We start from the raw sequence: 19,156 nt of genomic DNA on the forward strand, positions 1-19,156 counted from the left end.
GGGGGGGGGGGCTGGAATGTCAGCAGGAAACTGGTGGACAGAAATATCCTGAAGCTGCTCCAAAAGGGAGAGAAGTTGGTAAATAATTATATTGGAGAGAGAGAGAGAGAGACAGAGACAGAGAGAGAAAGAGACAGAAAGAGAGAGAGACAGACAGAGAGAGAGAGACAGACAGAGAGAGACAGAGAGAGAGAGAGAGACAGAGAAAGAATAAGTAAAAGTTAGAGAGATTAAAAGACAGAAAATGAGTGAATGAAAGAGTGAGAACCAAAGTTGGGATAGGGGAGAGAGAAAGAGAGATGGAGAGAGAAAGAGAGATGGAGAGAGAAAGAAAGATGGAGAGAGAAAGAGAGATGGAGAGAGAAAGAAAGATGGAGAGAGAAAGAGGAGAGAGAGAGAGAGAGAGGGAGAAGGAGAGAGAAAGAGATTGTGGTGAAAATCTTTTGAAACAGAAATTGCAATTAAATAACAGTTTCAAGCAGAAAATATGTCTGCAGCTGTAGAAGGGAGTGTGTGTTTGGGAAGGTAAGTGAACGAGAGAATTGGTAGAGCATTGAACAGAATTATTTGTGGTAGTTTGTTGCATGCCATTCCATCAAGAGTTCAAATCCTGTCCATGACCATTTGGCATTTCTTCCCCTGGAGGTCAATAGAATCACTTACAGGGGTCAACATAACTGATTATGTATCTTTGATGACAGATCATCAAAAATGCAACAAGGTAATGGTCAGTAGCAATATATATACATACATGTGTGTGTGTGTATGCTTCAGATGGTGAGTTTCACAAAGGCAATGACAAGTGACTGTGCTTGGGAAGACACATCAAAGTGAATGAAATTGTGGTCGTGGCCCCCACCCAACCACCCAGAGTGCTTTTTTATGTAGGACTGGCACAGGACTCTTGCAGGCCAATCTGCTTCACCTGGGAGGGGGGGGGAGACCTTAACACTACTGCTGAGAGTGCTATGTAAAAAGGACTCATACCAGTGCCACGTAAAATTATCAAGTACACTCTGTACAGTGGTTGGCATGTTAGGAAGGGCATCCAACTGTAGAAAGCATGCCAAAACAGACATGGAGCCTGGGCAGCCCTTCAGCTGGCCAACTCCTGTCAAACTGTCCAACCCATGCCAGCATGGAAAATGGCTGTTAAATAATGATGATGATGATGTTGGTGTGCGTGTGTGTATGTATATATATATATATATATATATATATAAATGCACACACACACACATGTACACAGACACAAACACATATATGAAGCCCAAAGAATAAAAAAAAAAAGTCAACACAATCTTTTCTTCTGCAATTTCAGTGAAAGTAATTGTCCACCACAGCTGCCATCCAATGACAAAAACTCTGTGTGTGTATGTGTGTGTGTGTGTGTGTGTGCACGCATTTTCCAATCTTTTAATTAGTTTCTGCATTTCAGGCAAAAGCAGTGCTCCAGCATGGTGAGAATCCATTGACTGAATGAATAAACGATCTTAGAAAAAAGCAACAACAACAAAGTGAATAATGAAAGGACTTTTTTTTTTTTTGCTGGGTCCTGATGCATTCTTTGCTGACCAAAGTGTGTGATCCCTCTTTAATTGCTGCAGATCAAAAAGACTGCTAAAGCCTTTTTTTATATCCAGAACATGACGGTGGTTTTTCTGGAGAAATCATTCTCTCGTTATAACTTAATGACCAAACAATTTGGGATCAAAGATGTATTCATTATTGGAACTGTTTAGGTGGGTTTTAGGATATGGTGTTCGTTAATTTGGGGTGGGGGGAGAGGAGGAAATGAAGCACTGGTACCCCACCACCACCACCACCACCATAAATGCAGCAGCATTTTACTTGTCATCTTTAGCTTCACCATTTTTACCATCTGTTACCATCACAATCATCATCACCATCATTACTATTACCAACACTACCCTGATCATATTACCACCTCTCCTTTCAACACAAAAATCAACTCCCACCATTACACCACCACCAACTCCCACCATTATTACACCACCACCACCTTCAATATTAACAAAGCAAGTGAAATATTGTAAATGGAATCCGAATGTTTCTTCTCTGAATTGTGTTCTTTATTTATTGGTTACTTTGCAGCAGAACATGTTGAAAAAATGAATTTATGAATAGACAGGAAACAAGTGGAACATTTAAGAAGTTGGCAATTATGAGGTCCCAGGTTCAATCTCACAACATGCTATTTTCGACAGCTATCTTCTACCATTGCTTCTACCAAGCGCCGAAGACAGTGCGAAGGGAAAGGAGAAACACTAGCATTCCAGGCTAAAGAAAGGCTACACCCGCGTAAGGTGTTATCTGTTTGGTGGGATATGAAAGGTTTAGTCCAATGACTGAAGGGTGCTTGCAACGGACCAGTCACATGACACTGGCATCAGTCACGACTGGAATCTCACTTGGCTCGATGGGTCTTCTTCTCAAGCACAGCATATCGCCAAAGGTCAGTCACTTGTCATTGCCTCTGTGTGTCCCAACATTCAAAGATCATGCTTCACCACCTTGTCCCATGTCTTCCTGGGTCTACCTCTTCCACAGGTTCCCTCCACTGTTAGAGTGTGACACTTCTTCACACATCTGTCCTCATCCAAACACATCACATAACCATACCAGCGAAGTCGTCTTTCTTGCACACCACATCTAATGCTTCTTATGCCCAACTTTTCTTAAATCAATTAAATTGGTGGAAGCATTGGTTGTGTAGTAAGAAGCTTACTTCTTAACCACAATGTGCAGCCCTGTTGAATGGTACCTTGGGCAAATGGATTCTGTTATAGCTCCAGCCTGAGCAAAGCCTTGAGAATGGATCTGATCAATGGAAACTGAAAGATGCCTGGCATTTACATGTGTGTGTCAGTGTGTGTGTGTGTGTGCGCGTGTATGTTAGTGTCACCTTATCTTGACATCACACAATAGTTGTAAATGAGTGTCATCATCACACAAACTTCGGTGAAAACATGTCTGGCCATGGGGAAATAGCATTACCTTGCTTGTAAAGAGGTGAGGGTGGGCAACAGGAAGGGGATCAAATTTCAGCCTAGGTGGACATTAAGATGAGGATACAGAGCAGCCAGAGTGTTACTAAGGATTAGAGTTACAAAGATACATCAGTTAGTGGAATACTCAGTCACTTGCACAATGATAAACCAAATAAGAAGTTCTGCTGATTAAATGTACAGAAACCCAAAGAGGGAGTTGGAGATCCTAATAAATCATTTATGAAACATAAGTTCATTATGTCTCAACCACGGAGATTTTCTAGACAAGCAGCAGCAGCAGCATGTGGGGACAGGACACTAGCCCAAGCCCAATGTCTGCTATAGCAATTAAATAGAGATGAGAAATGTCTATAATTATCTGAAATAATTACTGTCATTCAACGAGAGTAACCTACATTACAAGTTACACCTAACTTTCTCTTTCTCTCTCTCACACACACGCACACACCTTGTCCTCTATATTTCTTTCTTACCTGGGACCTCAGGAAAAAAAAAAAAATGCCAACCTGGCGCTATTCAAGAAAATCTATTAACAAACAAATCATGTATTCCTTTTAGAGGAGAAAAAAATAAACAAGAAAAAAGCCCTTTTTCTATGAGACCTCCCCCCCTCTCCCAGACACACTACTCCATACACATTACTTTCATGTCAATATTTCAACAAAACTCAATTCCAAAGCTTTACATAAGTGTGTATGTGTGTGTGTGTACTTACTTGGCTGCAAAGTTACATAAGTAACTCAAGGGCTGAGAGTCCCACACACTGCACTCGTCAAAATTTTGTTTGTTTGCATGAAACTGTCGGCTCTTTCAGTCACTTATGCAACTTTACAACTGAATAACACACACACACAGACATACTCTCCAGTTGGTCCTCTTCGCAATCCCCACATAGGCCAGATTACTGATGATCCCAAAGAATGCATAGAACTCATTGCTGAATGTTATGCAGGCATTTTTACTGTCGAAAACCAAAATGTACCGTCTCTACCACCTCTGACACCAACTATGGAATTTACACCTGCAATACTGTGACATCACCTTAAGAATACATGCAACTATACCTCTCCTGGCCTCGATGGTGCTACATACCTGCTTCTCAAACGTGGTGGGTATTTTCTTCTGCACCAGCTTTCACTCTTCTGGCAACTGATTTGGCAAACACCCACAAAATTATTAATCCTCATGCCAACAACCACCTTGAGCACCTTTTTGTGCTCCATGTGTCTAACACATGTGGGTAGGCCTACAAAGCCAGAAAACAGAACAGCTCCCATGACTTTCGGAAACATTTTTCCCACTCAGAGTTGCTGAAGCAGGGAACAAACTAACCTGCATCAGTTGTCAGTTGCCAAGACATTGCATCCTTTAAAACCCTCCATGCTTCTGGAAATTTGCCAACACTACACCTGGTATCCCCCCCCATACTCCGCCATACACATGCATACATGTATATCAGGACTCTCACACTGTTCACTTTCCTGACTTTTGTACATAATTCTATGTATTGTACATTGATGAGTTGTAGTGCACCTGAGCACCACTATACACAATAGTTTCATTATTATTATTATTATTATTATGCAATATCCAATATGATCTTCCCTGATTCTTTAAAATGAAAATGTGGCATTTATAAAATGAGAGAGTAGCACAGCACCCATAACTTTTTAAAACATGTTTTTACAGAATTGTCAAAGCCTGAAATAAACTAACCCCCCCACATTGGTTGCTAATTGTCAGGACACTGCAACCTTTAAAAGTTCCCTCCTTCCCCAAATCCACCCACACCTCACCGACCTTTCTTCTTTATGGCCTTTCTTTTTTATGGTTCAGTTTCCTGTCTTATCTATTTTTGTGTTTGGCTTTCGTTGTTATTCTTATTGCTGCTTTCTGTCCCCTCTTTTACCCTTTTCCAACAAGCTATACTGCACTTACTCTATCCACATAGCAATCTTGCATGTTGGGCAAAGTGCTTAGTAGCAGTTCGTCTGCCTTTACATTCTCAGTTCAAATTCCGCAAAGGTTGACTTTGCCTCTCATCCTTTTGGGGTCAATGAAATAAATATGAGTGCTGCAAAGTGATGAAATCAAATTACTTTTCTCCCAAAATAGATATGAAATTGTGACTATGTATATTTTAAAATGTAATTTTTTCTGCTTATGGGGAAAATGGAAAAATGAGTGAATATATATTTCATGAGTGTTGTATATTAAGTCTAAAAAATTGTGCATAAAGTATATAAAGTGTGTATATATAAAGTGCATTGAGTAATCCTCGTATTTCAACTTCCTTCACTTTTCAATGAATAACAAGTGAGTGACTCTCTTTTGATGCAGACACAACACAGGAGGATACGCTTTCAGGTTTTTTCGATGAAGATTTCAGGAATAAGACAGCAGGTTTACTATTAATTCCGTGAAATATTCACTGGTTCTACTAGTTATTATTATTTGAGGAAAATTTGGGTGTTATTTCTGTCAGAGCAAGAAACCATGTAGAGGTTATCTTTTGATCAATAATTGTTGTTAACACTTCCAAGATGTGTGTGTGTCACATGTTGAGGTGGAAACAAAGAAAGAAGAAAAAAAGCAATGCCAGATGACAGGACTATAGAGTTTAATTACCACCACCACCACCACCACCACCATCATCAGGAAAAAATTGTTGTTGTTGCTGTCAATGTAGCCACATGATCCAGTCTAAACAATGAGAATATATTTATGAACTTGAAGTTCTGAAGGGGTAGTTGTAATAGTTGCAGGGTGGTAGGTGGTGGTTGGAGGGAAGTGTTGGTTGTAGTTGTTGAGGAGGGACGTGGCGGGGGAGGGGAGTTGGAGGTGAAAGTGGTAGGAGGTGTTGGTTGAAAGTAGCATGAGGGGACAATGGTGGTGGTATTTTCTCATCAATTAGAGCAACTGTAAGGAGGACGCTCAACTAGTTCTCCATTTTCATCAGCACCTAACAGGTACGACAACAACATTATCCACAATAATTTCTAGTGATGAAGCACAAGGCCAAAGTTCATGAAGAAAAATCTACAACTGATTAAAGCAATCCTCTGTGTTGAACCCTTCCCAAACGCTGTGTATTACTGGTACTTCATCAATCCCAAAAGGGACAAAAGATAAATATCAATTTCCTACAGGATTTGAACTCAGAACAAAGAAATTAAATAGCTTGAGATTTTTTTCCACCAATCTTGGAACAAGAACTAAAACCACCACCAATGAGGAAACTTACATGCTAGTAATAGCAGTCAAATCTTCTCAGTGTCTAAAGAAAAGACATTGTATATCTTAGGCTGAGATGAACTGCATGAAAAGACTGGATAGCCAAAGTCTGAATGTTCTTGATCTTATGTCTGCTTGATCAGGACAGCTGACCTGGGGTTAAACAACAACAATACAGGCAGCAGTTAAACATTACAGTTACTTAAACTGTATTGGACCCTACCAACATCAATATTTGATTGCAATTCAGCAGAGACATCACCAACTTAAAGCATACCCAATGAAGGCACTGACTATGCACTCACTCACCCTCGTTTTCATTTCCTGAAAATATATGTTCTCAGCCATTTGCTAATCTCATTCCAATTATTTTTACAAGAGTTAAAAACATTTTCTTTCATCAAGAGAACTGATGACCAAAGCCCTTTTTTTTTTCTTTTCTTTGCTTCTTGTGATAATGGTACAACACTACCACTTGCTCCTTGCCATTGGACTGCCCACTGCAATGATACTCTATCTAAGCATAAAGTTCCTGCTAACAACACTCGTTTTCCTGCTTCAATCTATAGAGGCCCCAGTACAACTCCACTACTTCAGGTGAGAAGTTTATTTTGTTTTCAAGAAAATAAAATCAGTTGAAATTATTTCACTGCCAGAGATGAACTTCAAACTTTCACAAGTGATTATTACTCACACGAGTTTTTCTATACAAAAAAATATTATGTAGAATAAATAAAGTCTGCAAACACACCATCCAAGTGTGTGTGTGTGTGTGTGTGTGTGTGTGTGTGTGTGTGTGTGTGTGTGTGTATATATATATATATATATATATATATATATATATATATAGAGAGAGAGAGAGAGAGAGAGAGAGAGAGAGAGAGAGAGAGAGCTGTAGAATCATATCCTTTGATGTGAAACATAAAAACATGAAAAGTAATAATTATGTTTCTTTGCATTAAAAAAAAAATGCCAGAAAGAATCCCACATAAAAGCTGACACACCTGGGAAAAACAGAAAGAACTTCTATCAAATGATAGCATGAGTCAGGGAAAATGGCTGATGAATTATGGGTGGTGGGACAGGGGTCGTGAAGCACACAAGATGGGCATTGTTTCATGAATTCAAAATTTATACAAAACAATGAAATTTTCTTTTTTGCTCCCCATGGGAGCCAATGCAAGAAGTGAATAGCTCAAATCCACAACACTGAAGATTCCAAGATATCTAACAACAAGAAATATTAAAGCAAATACATTTACAATAAATTTTCAACATTAAGCATTTCAATTGAACAGATCAATTGATCTACCAACCAACTGATTGCTTAAATGGCTGAGTATTCTTGAAGTGTTTCATATTTCTTTTTTTATGTAATCCTCAATTGAAACCAGTATGACAGAGTGTATGACAAGGCTAACTTTTACCATTACAGGCTGCAGTCCATCCATTCAACAGGCTTCCACCCAGTTTTGTTTGGGTTATATATAACGTTCACACACACACACACACACACACTTAGGTAGCCAAAACATTGTAAAAGTTGAAAAGAGTTTAGAAGATTTTAGCAAAAACTGACCGGCAGCAACTCCAACCAGCAGGACACAAACCCAGCCTGACCAAGCGTCGTGAGCACTCTTGATTTTCTCCCACAATCCATCGGCTTTTCTCTTGATAATGTTGCGATGGCGCATGCGATCCCGTGCAATGTCCCGCAACCAGTCAATGGTGTGGAAATCATCATACTGTCCTATTCCTGGCGGCAGGTCATCAAGGGTGTCCATCAAATTTGTGGACCCTGGAATAAAAGGGAAGAGAAAGATTAATAAGGTTAATGTTGATGGCCAGCAAGTTGTGTAGCAAACTAAATTCTTCTACAATGTGCTCCATTTCCTTCTTTTGACAAAATAACTAAAGTTGGATATTTCAGTTTAGGGATGCAAATATCCTTATCCTGAAAGGTTGAGCTTTATTTTCATCCTCATGATTTTTTTTTTCTCAGTGATATAAATTAACGAACCAGAAACATTTCCATAATGTGGAGGACTCAAGAGAGATGGTGAAGGAAAGACAACTCGGCTAGAAGGAGAAAGACAAAGAAAGATGCAGAGAGAAAGCGAGAGGCATAAGAAGAGAGAAACAAAGAGATGTATAGAAAGAAAGGAGGCAGAGCAAGTGAAGATCAGGGCTGACTGAGTTGCTAAGCAACAACATTTACACAATTCATTAACAGGAACTTTATTCTAGAAAGTTCACAACACACATTACCTTTCACTCTCAAGAAACAGCTGGGAAATTTCCCTGAACTTATACTTCACCATCTTAAAAAAGGTAGACAATATAGCCCTTGATAGACTATGCCTCATTTATGGAGCCCAGACTGTCACACACGATCATTATTGGTTTGTGTTGTAGAGCTAATGGTCCTTGCTGACACAGGACATCTGACGAATGCTGTAGCATGTTATGAATCTAATCTAATCTTCTGAAGTGGTGTCCTCTGAAAAGATTAGCTCTTGGTGGAGAACAAAAAGCATCTCATCCTGCTAGCATCCAACAAAATGAAAACAAATTTCAAAGAATGCTTTGGACAAAGAGGCAACATATGAAAGTGCTGTATTCCTGTAGAAGTGATTATTTATTGTTTAATGTAAAGAACAAAATGAAAGGCAAGTGTTGTGAATGTGCTTATGTGAAGCATCACAAGAGAACAATCCAGTTGAGTTGAATGGAACATAGATATCTGTTCATTCCTCAATTTCGCTAAATTTATTTCTTTTCCTGTACAACCATGGTTTATATGGGCAATTTTGAAAAAGTTTAGCCCTCACTTGCATTTGCTAATAAAATATATTATGTAAATATAATAAATAAGTCAACCATGATGGACAGAGAGAAGAGTGAGAATCAAAGCAATGAGGTACGTGTGCACTGATAATACACTCTGGCACATCTGAACATGAATATGCTAATCACTGATGTGTTTTAACAGTGGAGAACAACTTTGCCTTTCACAATATGTCAGGTCTATTAAGAGGACTGAGACAAAGCAATATTGCAACCTGGTTGTATCTGTTCAGTCAAAGCTATCCCTAGATCAACAAGAATGGTGTCTGAATAGGAATAAAATTATTCATTAACTGTTCTGATGAATTCTGAAGGTGTTGAAACATGTACAGAGGGTGAGAGGGAAAAGAAACAATGATAGAGCATACTTTGACTGGATTTGAACCTTTACTCTTTGATTTGCAATAAAAGCTAAATAGAAACAATGGCAGAAAAAAATCTTTCACATAAATACAATAGAGAAGACTATACTCTAAGTGGATAAATAAACTATTCAACTAGCAGGAAATTAGTGGACAAAAGATTTATGACACAAGATTTATGACAGATGGGTTTGATGCAAAATCAATTTAAATGAGAACCGAGTTTTTTCCCTCTTAAATTTAGACAGAAGCTTTTTGGTTTTGTTTTTTAATATTTAAGATAAAAACAAATAACCCAGATGTTACCGACCCAAAAATTGTATAACCTTACAGACAACTGATGTGTTAGGGTTCAGCAAATGAAATATGCTATGTAAATATAGAATCATTATATACATATATATTAAAAAAAAGGCTGTGTAATTTATTTTGGCTCTTTACATTCTGAAAGTCAACTTTACCTTTCATCAACAATAAACTGATGCACCAATTGAGCAAAGGAGTTCATGGAATCAGTTAATGCCCTCTACAATCAGCCATAAAAGGCATAAGGGCCACAACACAACATTTAATGTAAACAAAAACTAACAAATAACAGTATGAGAAATGTATGGAATGTCAAGAGCCCCCTATTGGAATATATTAGAGGACAGTGTCGAAGATGAGGATTGATTTGCCAAAAAAGGGTCACTACAGGAAAGCATTGCAAAGCACTGGCTTCTGTCAGTTGATCAATGTCTATTATTTGTCTGCATCTTTCTTTCTTTTTCTCTGTGCATACACACACACACACACACACACACAATGTAGAGAGACAGATCCACTGTGTGTGTCTATCAGTTCACATGTCTGTTAATTCCCAATAAAAGCAACCAGTACTAAAACAGCAGCCAACGACAGGGAGCGCAGACCTAACTTGTCTCTCCCCCTTACAGCTTAGATGGAGAAAGGAGAAATAAGGGAGTTTTGTTTAATGAACAGTTTAGCAACATAGACAAAACAATAACAGTGCACATAATTCTTTTCCCACAACCTCACCCCTCATAGAGCTTATTTCTTAACACCTGCTTGGAATTAGTGACAAACAGAATGCATCAGCTTTGGACCAGCTACGTTATACTTATATAGGCTGTGTATATATTAGTAAGAGTTACATAAATGATTAATACCCGTCTGACTCAACCCCCAAATGGCTTAAGCCTTTAGCATTTAAACTGGTCATAGCTGACCTAAATATTCTATCAGTTTTATGTTCAAATTGACCAGATCGAGCCTATCACACCTACCCTACACTATCATTCTAGAAATACTGGTTCCCTCCACTTTGCCTTTTCATTGGAATTATAAGGATTATACAGCAAAAGCTTTAAACAATTGGGACTGACTAATGAGCCAAAGAGCCAGTTCTATGAGGCCTTTTTGAATATTGCCTTGTTAACATGACAGTGACGTCATTATCAAAGCAGGGAACATCTAGAGCAGCCCCTTGATGGCTACAGATCTGAAAAAGAGGAAGGATCAAGGTTTCCGGAGACCTGAAATGCAAATGAACCAACCAGCCAATTAATCAGGTGAACATACAAGCCAGATAAATTTCCTTTTCATTTGGATACAAAACAGACTGACAGTTGGAAATATTAAGTCAGTTCCTCCAGTGACCCAATATGGCCTACTAATTAGTGAGTTCAGAATAACAGTTAGATGGACAGAGAGAGAGAGACAAAAAGATAGTTTGGAGAAGGAAGGTGCAAAACAAACACTCTTTTGCTGGATGATGAATAAGAAGAAAGATGAAAAGAGTAGACAGAAGACAATGGGCGATTTCAATGGAATAATTTGCTGAAAGCTACAGACCAGATCTGATCTGTGGCAGAGATACAACTAAACAAGGGTAACATGATGGTTGAATAATAGCATGGATGGAGCCATATAAACTAAATGAAAAGCCAGGAAAAAATGGAAGAAGGAGTGAAAGACTGATGGCCTGTTGCTAGAAATAACAAAAAGATGTTCCATAGGCAGAGAGAAGCTGGAAGCTTGAGGTTTGCCTGTGTTTCATGCTAAGGGGATCTAAGGCAAAAGATGTTCCAGATTGCAAAGAGATATTAGAGTAAATTATGTTGCAGAATGATAGTCTCTTAATCCTAAACAGTTTTAATCCATGTGCAACTGAAGTTTTTGCAAGGACTTAGGTTAGCAAATAACTGTTCACTAAGTTAAACATTACTTTGGCCCTTTCCCAGTCCCTTTTCTAACCTGTATCACACGTCTAATGAAACAATTATACTCACAGCCATTTCAATCGTCCCAAGCATTAACAACCTAATGCCAAACATCCTGTATAAGCTTTCTCAGTTATCAGATAATTGAACAAGTTTCTCAAAACATGTCCCAATAAAGCTCAGGGCAGAAATGACTGTAACAATAAAATCTATTCAGAAAACACACTCAACCTTCACACGGTTAAAATCTGAGACACTTTTTGCTTTAAAATTGATAAATATAAAAAGGTTATTTTTTGCAGCCACAAGTACCTAAAAATACGCCAACGTAAGGAATGTCCTACACACTCACGCACACATTCTGCATGGAAATGTTAATAGAAGCACATGCATTCAATGTTCAAACAAATTGTGAGCAAGTAAATATGAAAAGCAACATGTGAGACTGTGTGCTGTTATATCTATCTATCTATCTATCTATCTACATTATCTGGTCTTAGTAGACACATGACATGTGATCTTCTTCTAGCACATTAGCAGTCCACCTAGTGGCCTCCTTTATATTTATTTATTTATATATATATATATATATATATATATATGCACACACACACATCCATGTCTTAACTTATGTAAACATCAATTTATATACACACAAACACAATTCAGAGACATTTTATGTAAACATCAAATACTGCTTTGGCAGAAGAGTGAAAAACCTAACAGGTGAGAGTAAGATAAGAGAATACATAACATGAATCACTTTTCTGAACTGCTTTTAATGGCCTAGATGTCAGTGGAAACGTCACTCGACAACTTACGAGCTTGTCTTTCATGTCTCCGCACTCACACGTATGCTTATTATGCGGGTTGCCTGCGGGCATTAGAAGAATGGCAATCATGAGAGGGGTCCGCTGAACTCATGGGGGTGCGCGCGCGCGCGGTTTTATGTTCGACACATGCTAGCATGGGTCAGACAAGTCACCATGGTCCGATTCTGTTCTGTTTTTGCCTCTTAGTTTACAACAATGCCACACACAAACTTCACGCACGCACAATCTTCATTTAACGTACGTTTTCCATGCTGGCATGTGTAAGGAGGTTCGACAGGAACTGGCCAATCAAAATATGTAAGTTTGTGTCAATCCCACCTGATCCATACAAGTACGAAAGAGTAGACGTAAATAACGAGAAAGAGAGAGAGATCTCTCAACTAATACATTACTGAGGCACTTTTGATGGGGGGGGGGGCTGACTCCTCTCACCAGAGCAAACATTCATTTACTATTTTAATATTCGTAGTCGTTGTATAAATATTTTAAAATGTATCCTAGAATTTATAAGAAGTAAAAGTAATTTGGACAAAGAGAAAGTCAGAAAATACTTTTAAGAGAAAAAAAAAAAAAAAAAAAAAAAAAAAAGGAAAGTAATTTTTAATTCGAGCAGATTTAGAAATAATACAAAGGAACGTGGATCTAATAACAACAACAACAATAATCGTTGTTTCTGACTCAATTTTGAGGTTAGTCCTATTACATCGACCCAGGAAGAATGAAAGGCTGATCTCGGCGACATTTGAATACAAAACTACAAAGCGGGACAAAAAGACAATTACTTTCGGACACTTACCTTTCATAATTACACACACACACACACTTGCGATTTTCTCTTCAGCCAAAAGCGGAGAAGGGATGTAGGCTTTAGAATTTAATAGAATTTACTAACCGTAACCTTTGACATTCGACATGATATCCTGAATTGAGCTGAGGTCATCGTTTTCGTGGTCACCACCACCACCACCACCACCACCTTCACCACCGAAGGTAGCCATCCCAGCTGACAAAACTGGTTAATTTAACGAAGGTACTCCTTGGGTCGTATTTATCTTATCACAGTCGAAGCTAACACACATTCTCACGCACACACACGCTTTATACATTCATAGATTTACATTGTTTATGTGTATATACATATTTATGCATTTATAAGATGGACGTAGCCATGTGGACTCATGACAAACAAGGTGTTACATAGAGACAGACAGGCAGCGACGTTTGAAGCTGGCTGACTGGCTAAAATTGAATTCGTTGAAACGATAAGATCTGGTATATGTGTAAATATCCAGAATGGAAGACGAACAAAAATAGAGCAACAACGAAATAAAAAAAGAAAGAAAAGCCACAAGAGACAAAAACAAGAGCACGCAGTGAATGAATTAAGGTTGCGAACAATATAAGCGAATGAGAGAGAGAGAGAGAGAGGGAGAGAGGGAGGGAGAAACAGAAGAAGGAGAAGGAAGAGGAGGCGAGAGAGAGAGAGGTGCAGTGTGAGTGAGGAGAAGGGGAGGTGAAAGATGATGGCAGCTTTCATCCAACACTTTAAATAACTAGCAGTCACATCACCGCGCCACCCTCCACATGAAATCACGAGTTGGCGGTTAATCCTGTCATCATCCATCGTTCACCAGCATCGCCAACACCTCCGACACTGCTTTAAGTTGGGGAAGAGGATGAGGGTGGAGATGTATTCAGCATCACCACTCTCGGCTCCGATGATGTTTCGAGGCACACAAAGCATTCTTAGATTCAGTCTCGCATCCATACCGACTCACATTCGTGTGTGTGTGTGTGTGTGTGTACGTACATATAGATAGGTAGATAGACGGATGACTATATGTGCGTATGTGATATACATATGTGTGTATATATTTACGTGTGTGTGTGTGTATATATATTATCTATAGTTATATATGTATGCAGATATCTATACATATAAATAGTTACATATATATGTAAAAATGTGCGTGTGTATATATATATATATATATATATATATATATATATATATATATATATATATATATGTATAAATACATGTATATGTGTATGGGTATTGCTATTGTCTATCGTGTGTCCATCATTTTACAACTTTATTTTTATCTTTATTTCTTGTCTCCTCCTAACAGCGAAATACTTACCAGACGCACAGTGTAAGAGTACACCTTTTGATGCAAGTCTGATGAAGTGTCACTCTACTGTTTAAAACTGTAAATATTACGTAACTTCTCTCGTTGAACTTTTGCGTGAATGATGTTAAAGACAGAGTGGTGCAGAAACAATTGTAACTGGTCATTAAAAATGTGCTTAACTCTGTCTTTTTTTGGATCATTTTATGTGAGCGTGTGAAATTAAATGAATGACAAGGGAACAGGAATTATGTAATATATGTTTTTATATATATATGACATTAAATGATTATATATATATATATATATAGGATGTTAAACGATGATTTTATATATATATATATATATATATAAAATATATATATATATATATATATATATATGAATTCTATTCCTTCCTTGACTTAATTCTGTTCCTTCAACATGACCACATCATTCAAAATACTGCCTGGATTTACATGGGATTATACCTAAGGGCTGACACCTGCATGGAAGTGCAGACCAACCTCCATACTCTCTGGAAAAAGATGAGCTATGAACTTTTTGGGTGCCACCAAAAACATTTATTAACCAACAGTGACCCCTGCTGGTTCATACTAACATGCTTCCCCTCATCCTCATGCCCCCAGCAGTGATTCCCAGGCTGCCCTTGTGTCAAAGAGCATTGGCAAACGTTCTGCCTGGCCTCATTCCCTTTCTTCCAACAACTGACTCTTAGCTTTTATGGTTCTGCCTACAACATCATTCTATGAGCATGGCATCTTTTCACCTGGCTGGAATCTTGCTCCATCTGCAGATCAGGTCAGTGGCTTGCAGCAGGTTGTCTTCTAGGCTTCTCTCATTTCCTCCTTTGAACCTGTGCCGAGCCAATGGATCTTTTTGCTTCCTTATCTTCCCTTTGCACCTTTGGGTCTGTTTAGTTCTTATTCTCATGAACATAACCCCTAATTTATGATAAACTCTTCACTGATAATGCAAGTTAAATTAATGTCCCCTAACAATCAATCTGTCCTATTTCTAGGCCTGTCTTATTTATGTCCATGTTTAGATATACAAACAGCTGCGAAAATATATTCAATGTAAGTTTCTCGGTCCTTTTGGAAGGAATGGGGATGGTGGGGATTGAATGAAATTAATCACACACACACAAGCATACATAATTTCTGTACACCAAAGCACAGAAGGAATGTGGTTACATTATTTCACTAACAACAATGCTTTGTAATATTTAAATGCATATATTTCAATAAATAGCTAAATAGATATGTGTGTGCGTGTGTGTGTGTGCACACACACACATTCATTACAGTCACGTAATTCATTCAATGTCCTTTTAAAATGCCAACAGCCAAATGATGAGGATGATGATGGTGTATAATCATAGAAAGAAATATCTAGGACAAACTAAGACATCCCCCACAGTTTCATCATCAGTCCCACCCACCCCACTTTTATATCCCTCAAGCTGTTATTTGTTTTCCCTTTTTTGTCTTTGTTTTCAAATACATCTAAACTACACACTCTGCCAAACTAGAGACCTACTTCATAATAGGTGAATCAGTATATTAACTATTATTAATATTTAGTTGAAGGCAGCCATCTGACAGACTCATTAGCTGGACAAAGCCATTTCATCCATCTTTAAGTTCTGAATTGAAATTCAGTTTTACCTTTCAACCATTCAGGGTTGATAAAATAAATACCACTTGGACATTGGGGTTGATGTAATTGACTATCCCCCACCCCCAAAATTTCAGGCTTATAATAGAAAGGATTATTATTATTATTTAAATAAAATATGGTCTGTTGTCTTCTGCTGAAAGAAGGTCATCCCTTGACCCTAGGGTTACAGCAGGTCCTCATCTCATGGAGAGTACATGGCGTAAAATGTATGTGGAACCTAGCAACACTATTTTCTGAAGTTCTCCCACGTTAACACTGCAAGGGAGTTTGTTGAGCTGCTTATCAAGGCCATTTTTAATTAGTCCTAATGCTCCAATCACCACTGTTGTTGCAGCTGCTGCAAAGGCCTCCGCACACTCAAATTCTGATCGAGCCAACTTGTATACACGTCAATTTGAACAGGTGTGTACGAGTGAGTGTCACATGCACACAACATGCCTGGGAATGTGTGCTCATACACATCTGTTGTTATGTGTGAGACAGACAAACAGGCGGAGATAGTGAGTCATAATCTATCTAGAGTGAAGGGTAAACAATGAAATTTGTAATTATTTATGTATAAATCATTATGCTATGACATGACCATCAAGATATTCACAAAACACACAAAACACAAAGGTAAAAGCAGCAGTTGATAAGAAAGATAGCTTAACTCATTTGATGCACAATTGAAGTTATCAGAGAATGTGGCAGAGGTCAACTAAAAATTACTCTTAGTCAGAAACAGGTGTGGTTTAAAGCACCTGGGTAGACAGAAAACCAGGTAACACTTTGTCATTCACCTAAGTCAATGAAGGACATACACTAAAGGGATTACCTTCTACCCATTTTGCCAAATGAATGGTTAAATAAACCAACGAGAGAGCCTTTACATGGATGTTTGACCAGCTACAGAATCTGCATAGCAAAATGCTGGGTTGTGTTGCCATTCATGAGAAAATAATCAAAGACAAGAAATTTTAAGAACTTTGGAAGAAAAATCTGTCTTCCATTCTTTGCAGCTTTTTCCTGAATTTCAAATCTTAATCTCACCAATTATGAAGAAATGATTATCTGCCTTGTAATAAATGTCCACTAGGGGGCAACATGAGTTTGAAAAACAAGGTTCATCTTTCATCTCTTACTTGTTTCAGTCACTGAACTGTGACCATGTTGGGGTACCACCATGGGGTACCACCTTGGGGTATTACCACCCGTTGAAGAGTTTAGCCAAACAAATCAACCCCAATATTTTTTTTTTTTAAAGTCTGGTACTGATTCTATTGATCACTTTTGCTAAACTGCTGAATTGTAAGGAATGTTAACAAACCAACACTGGCTGTCAAATGCTGGAGGTGCAAACAAATACGATATACACACGTGTGCACACACACACACACATAACATTATCAACTACATAAACTTAATGTACATGCTCCATATATTTGCCAGTAGGCTGCAATTTGGCACAGTGGAGAATACTTTTTCAAGTGGCAGGTGTTAAAACACCTGAAAGTTATGGACAGGTGAGATAACTCATCTCTAATCCCATCTAGGAGTGATGAGTATCGATGTGGTGACATTTTTGTGACTTAACATCTCTAACCTGAACAGGATTAGAGATGAATCATTTTGCCAGTCCACAACATATTTACACAAACAGGTTTCTTTGAGCTTTCATTTGCCAAATTTACTCACATGGGATTGGTTGGCCCAGGGCTATAGTAGAAGACACTTGCCCAAGGTGCCACACACTGGTTAAGAAGTATCATTATGGCTTTTTAACCACACAGCCATCATAATACGTCACTCACCCTGATGACAACCAAAATTAATAAAGTCTAAAACTATCTGAGCTTTATTAAACGTAACAGTTTGTCTGTCTGTCTGTCTGGCTGGGTGTCTGTCCTCTTCCCTTTTCCAATCCTCAGGAAAATCTTGGTAGTGCATAGAAAGACATTTGACTGCGATTTTGAGCACAAGAAAAAGACCACAAAGAGCCTTCCTACTCCTCAACCACACACTGTTGGTTCCTAGGGTTGTAAATAGTAGCACTGCTGGGGGGGGGGATTAGAAGTGTTGTTGTTGTTGTCAGTGAGTAAAGTTTATGTCCTTAGCAACAAAACAAAACCAACTTTATCAATTTAGGTTAATTATACATCACACAACACATGATAATATGGTGCAATATACATACATATGAATGTATGTATGTATGTATATGTATGTGTATATACAAATATATAAATATATATAGATATATATATGCATAGACACGCACACATATAGTTATAACAAACATATTAGGCCATGTCATGCACACCATCTTGGGGTTAAAACCAAATTTTTAATGGTCAAGGCATTATTTATGAATGACTGGTGTGAAATTTGTTCCCCTATTCACACACACACACACACATACTTCTATGTCTGATCCAATCAAAAACAAGATACAAACACACACACACACACACACACATGCATGCAGACACAGACACACGGGTCACCTTCACACACAAACTAATGCATATGTGAATCACCTGCTGCAGTGACACACTCCCCCTGCATGAAACAAGCCAATGAGAGAGGAGAGAGAGAGAGAGCATACATACAGTCAATCTATGTGCTAGGAATAGCAGTCAAATCTCACTCACATCCAATCCCATTCATTTTGAAAAAGAAGGACACATTGGCTAAGAGGGTTGTGTGTCCATTGTGCCAAGGAAAAAAAGTGATTAAATGGCCATGGATGGAATGCATGTGGTTGTAGGTTCTCATGGATCAGAGCCGACTTGGGGCTAAACAATAGCAACTACAAACTCGTGTACAGAC

General features: G+C 38.3%; 1 protein-coding gene across 7 annotated transcripts in view; it reads right to left on the bottom strand.

Moving 5' to 3' along the window:
• LOC106878803 (H(+)/Cl(-) exchange transporter 3) overlaps nucleotides 1–19,156 on the bottom strand; it is a 118,959-nt gene that overhangs the window by 43,260 nt on the left and 56,543 nt on the right. For 6 of the 7 annotated variants that reach the window (XM_014928143.2, XM_014928142.2, XM_014928141.2 and 3 more), the window contains one exon: nucleotides 7,846–8,064. In XM_014928143.2, coding sequence (XP_014783629.1) covers nucleotides 7,846–8,064 — 219 coding nt within the window. Of the gene's footprint in view, nucleotides 1–7,845; nucleotides 8,065–13,422; nucleotides 13,899–19,156 lie in introns of those variants that run through there. The other variant, XM_014928144.2, reaches the window with a different exon arrangement.

Source organism: Octopus bimaculoides, chromosome 20, assembly GCF_001194135.2.
Source record: "Octopus bimaculoides isolate UCB-OBI-ISO-001 chromosome 20, ASM119413v2, whole genome shotgun sequence".
Lineage (NCBI taxonomy): Eukaryota > Metazoa > Mollusca > Cephalopoda > Octopoda > Octopodidae > Octopus > Octopus bimaculoides.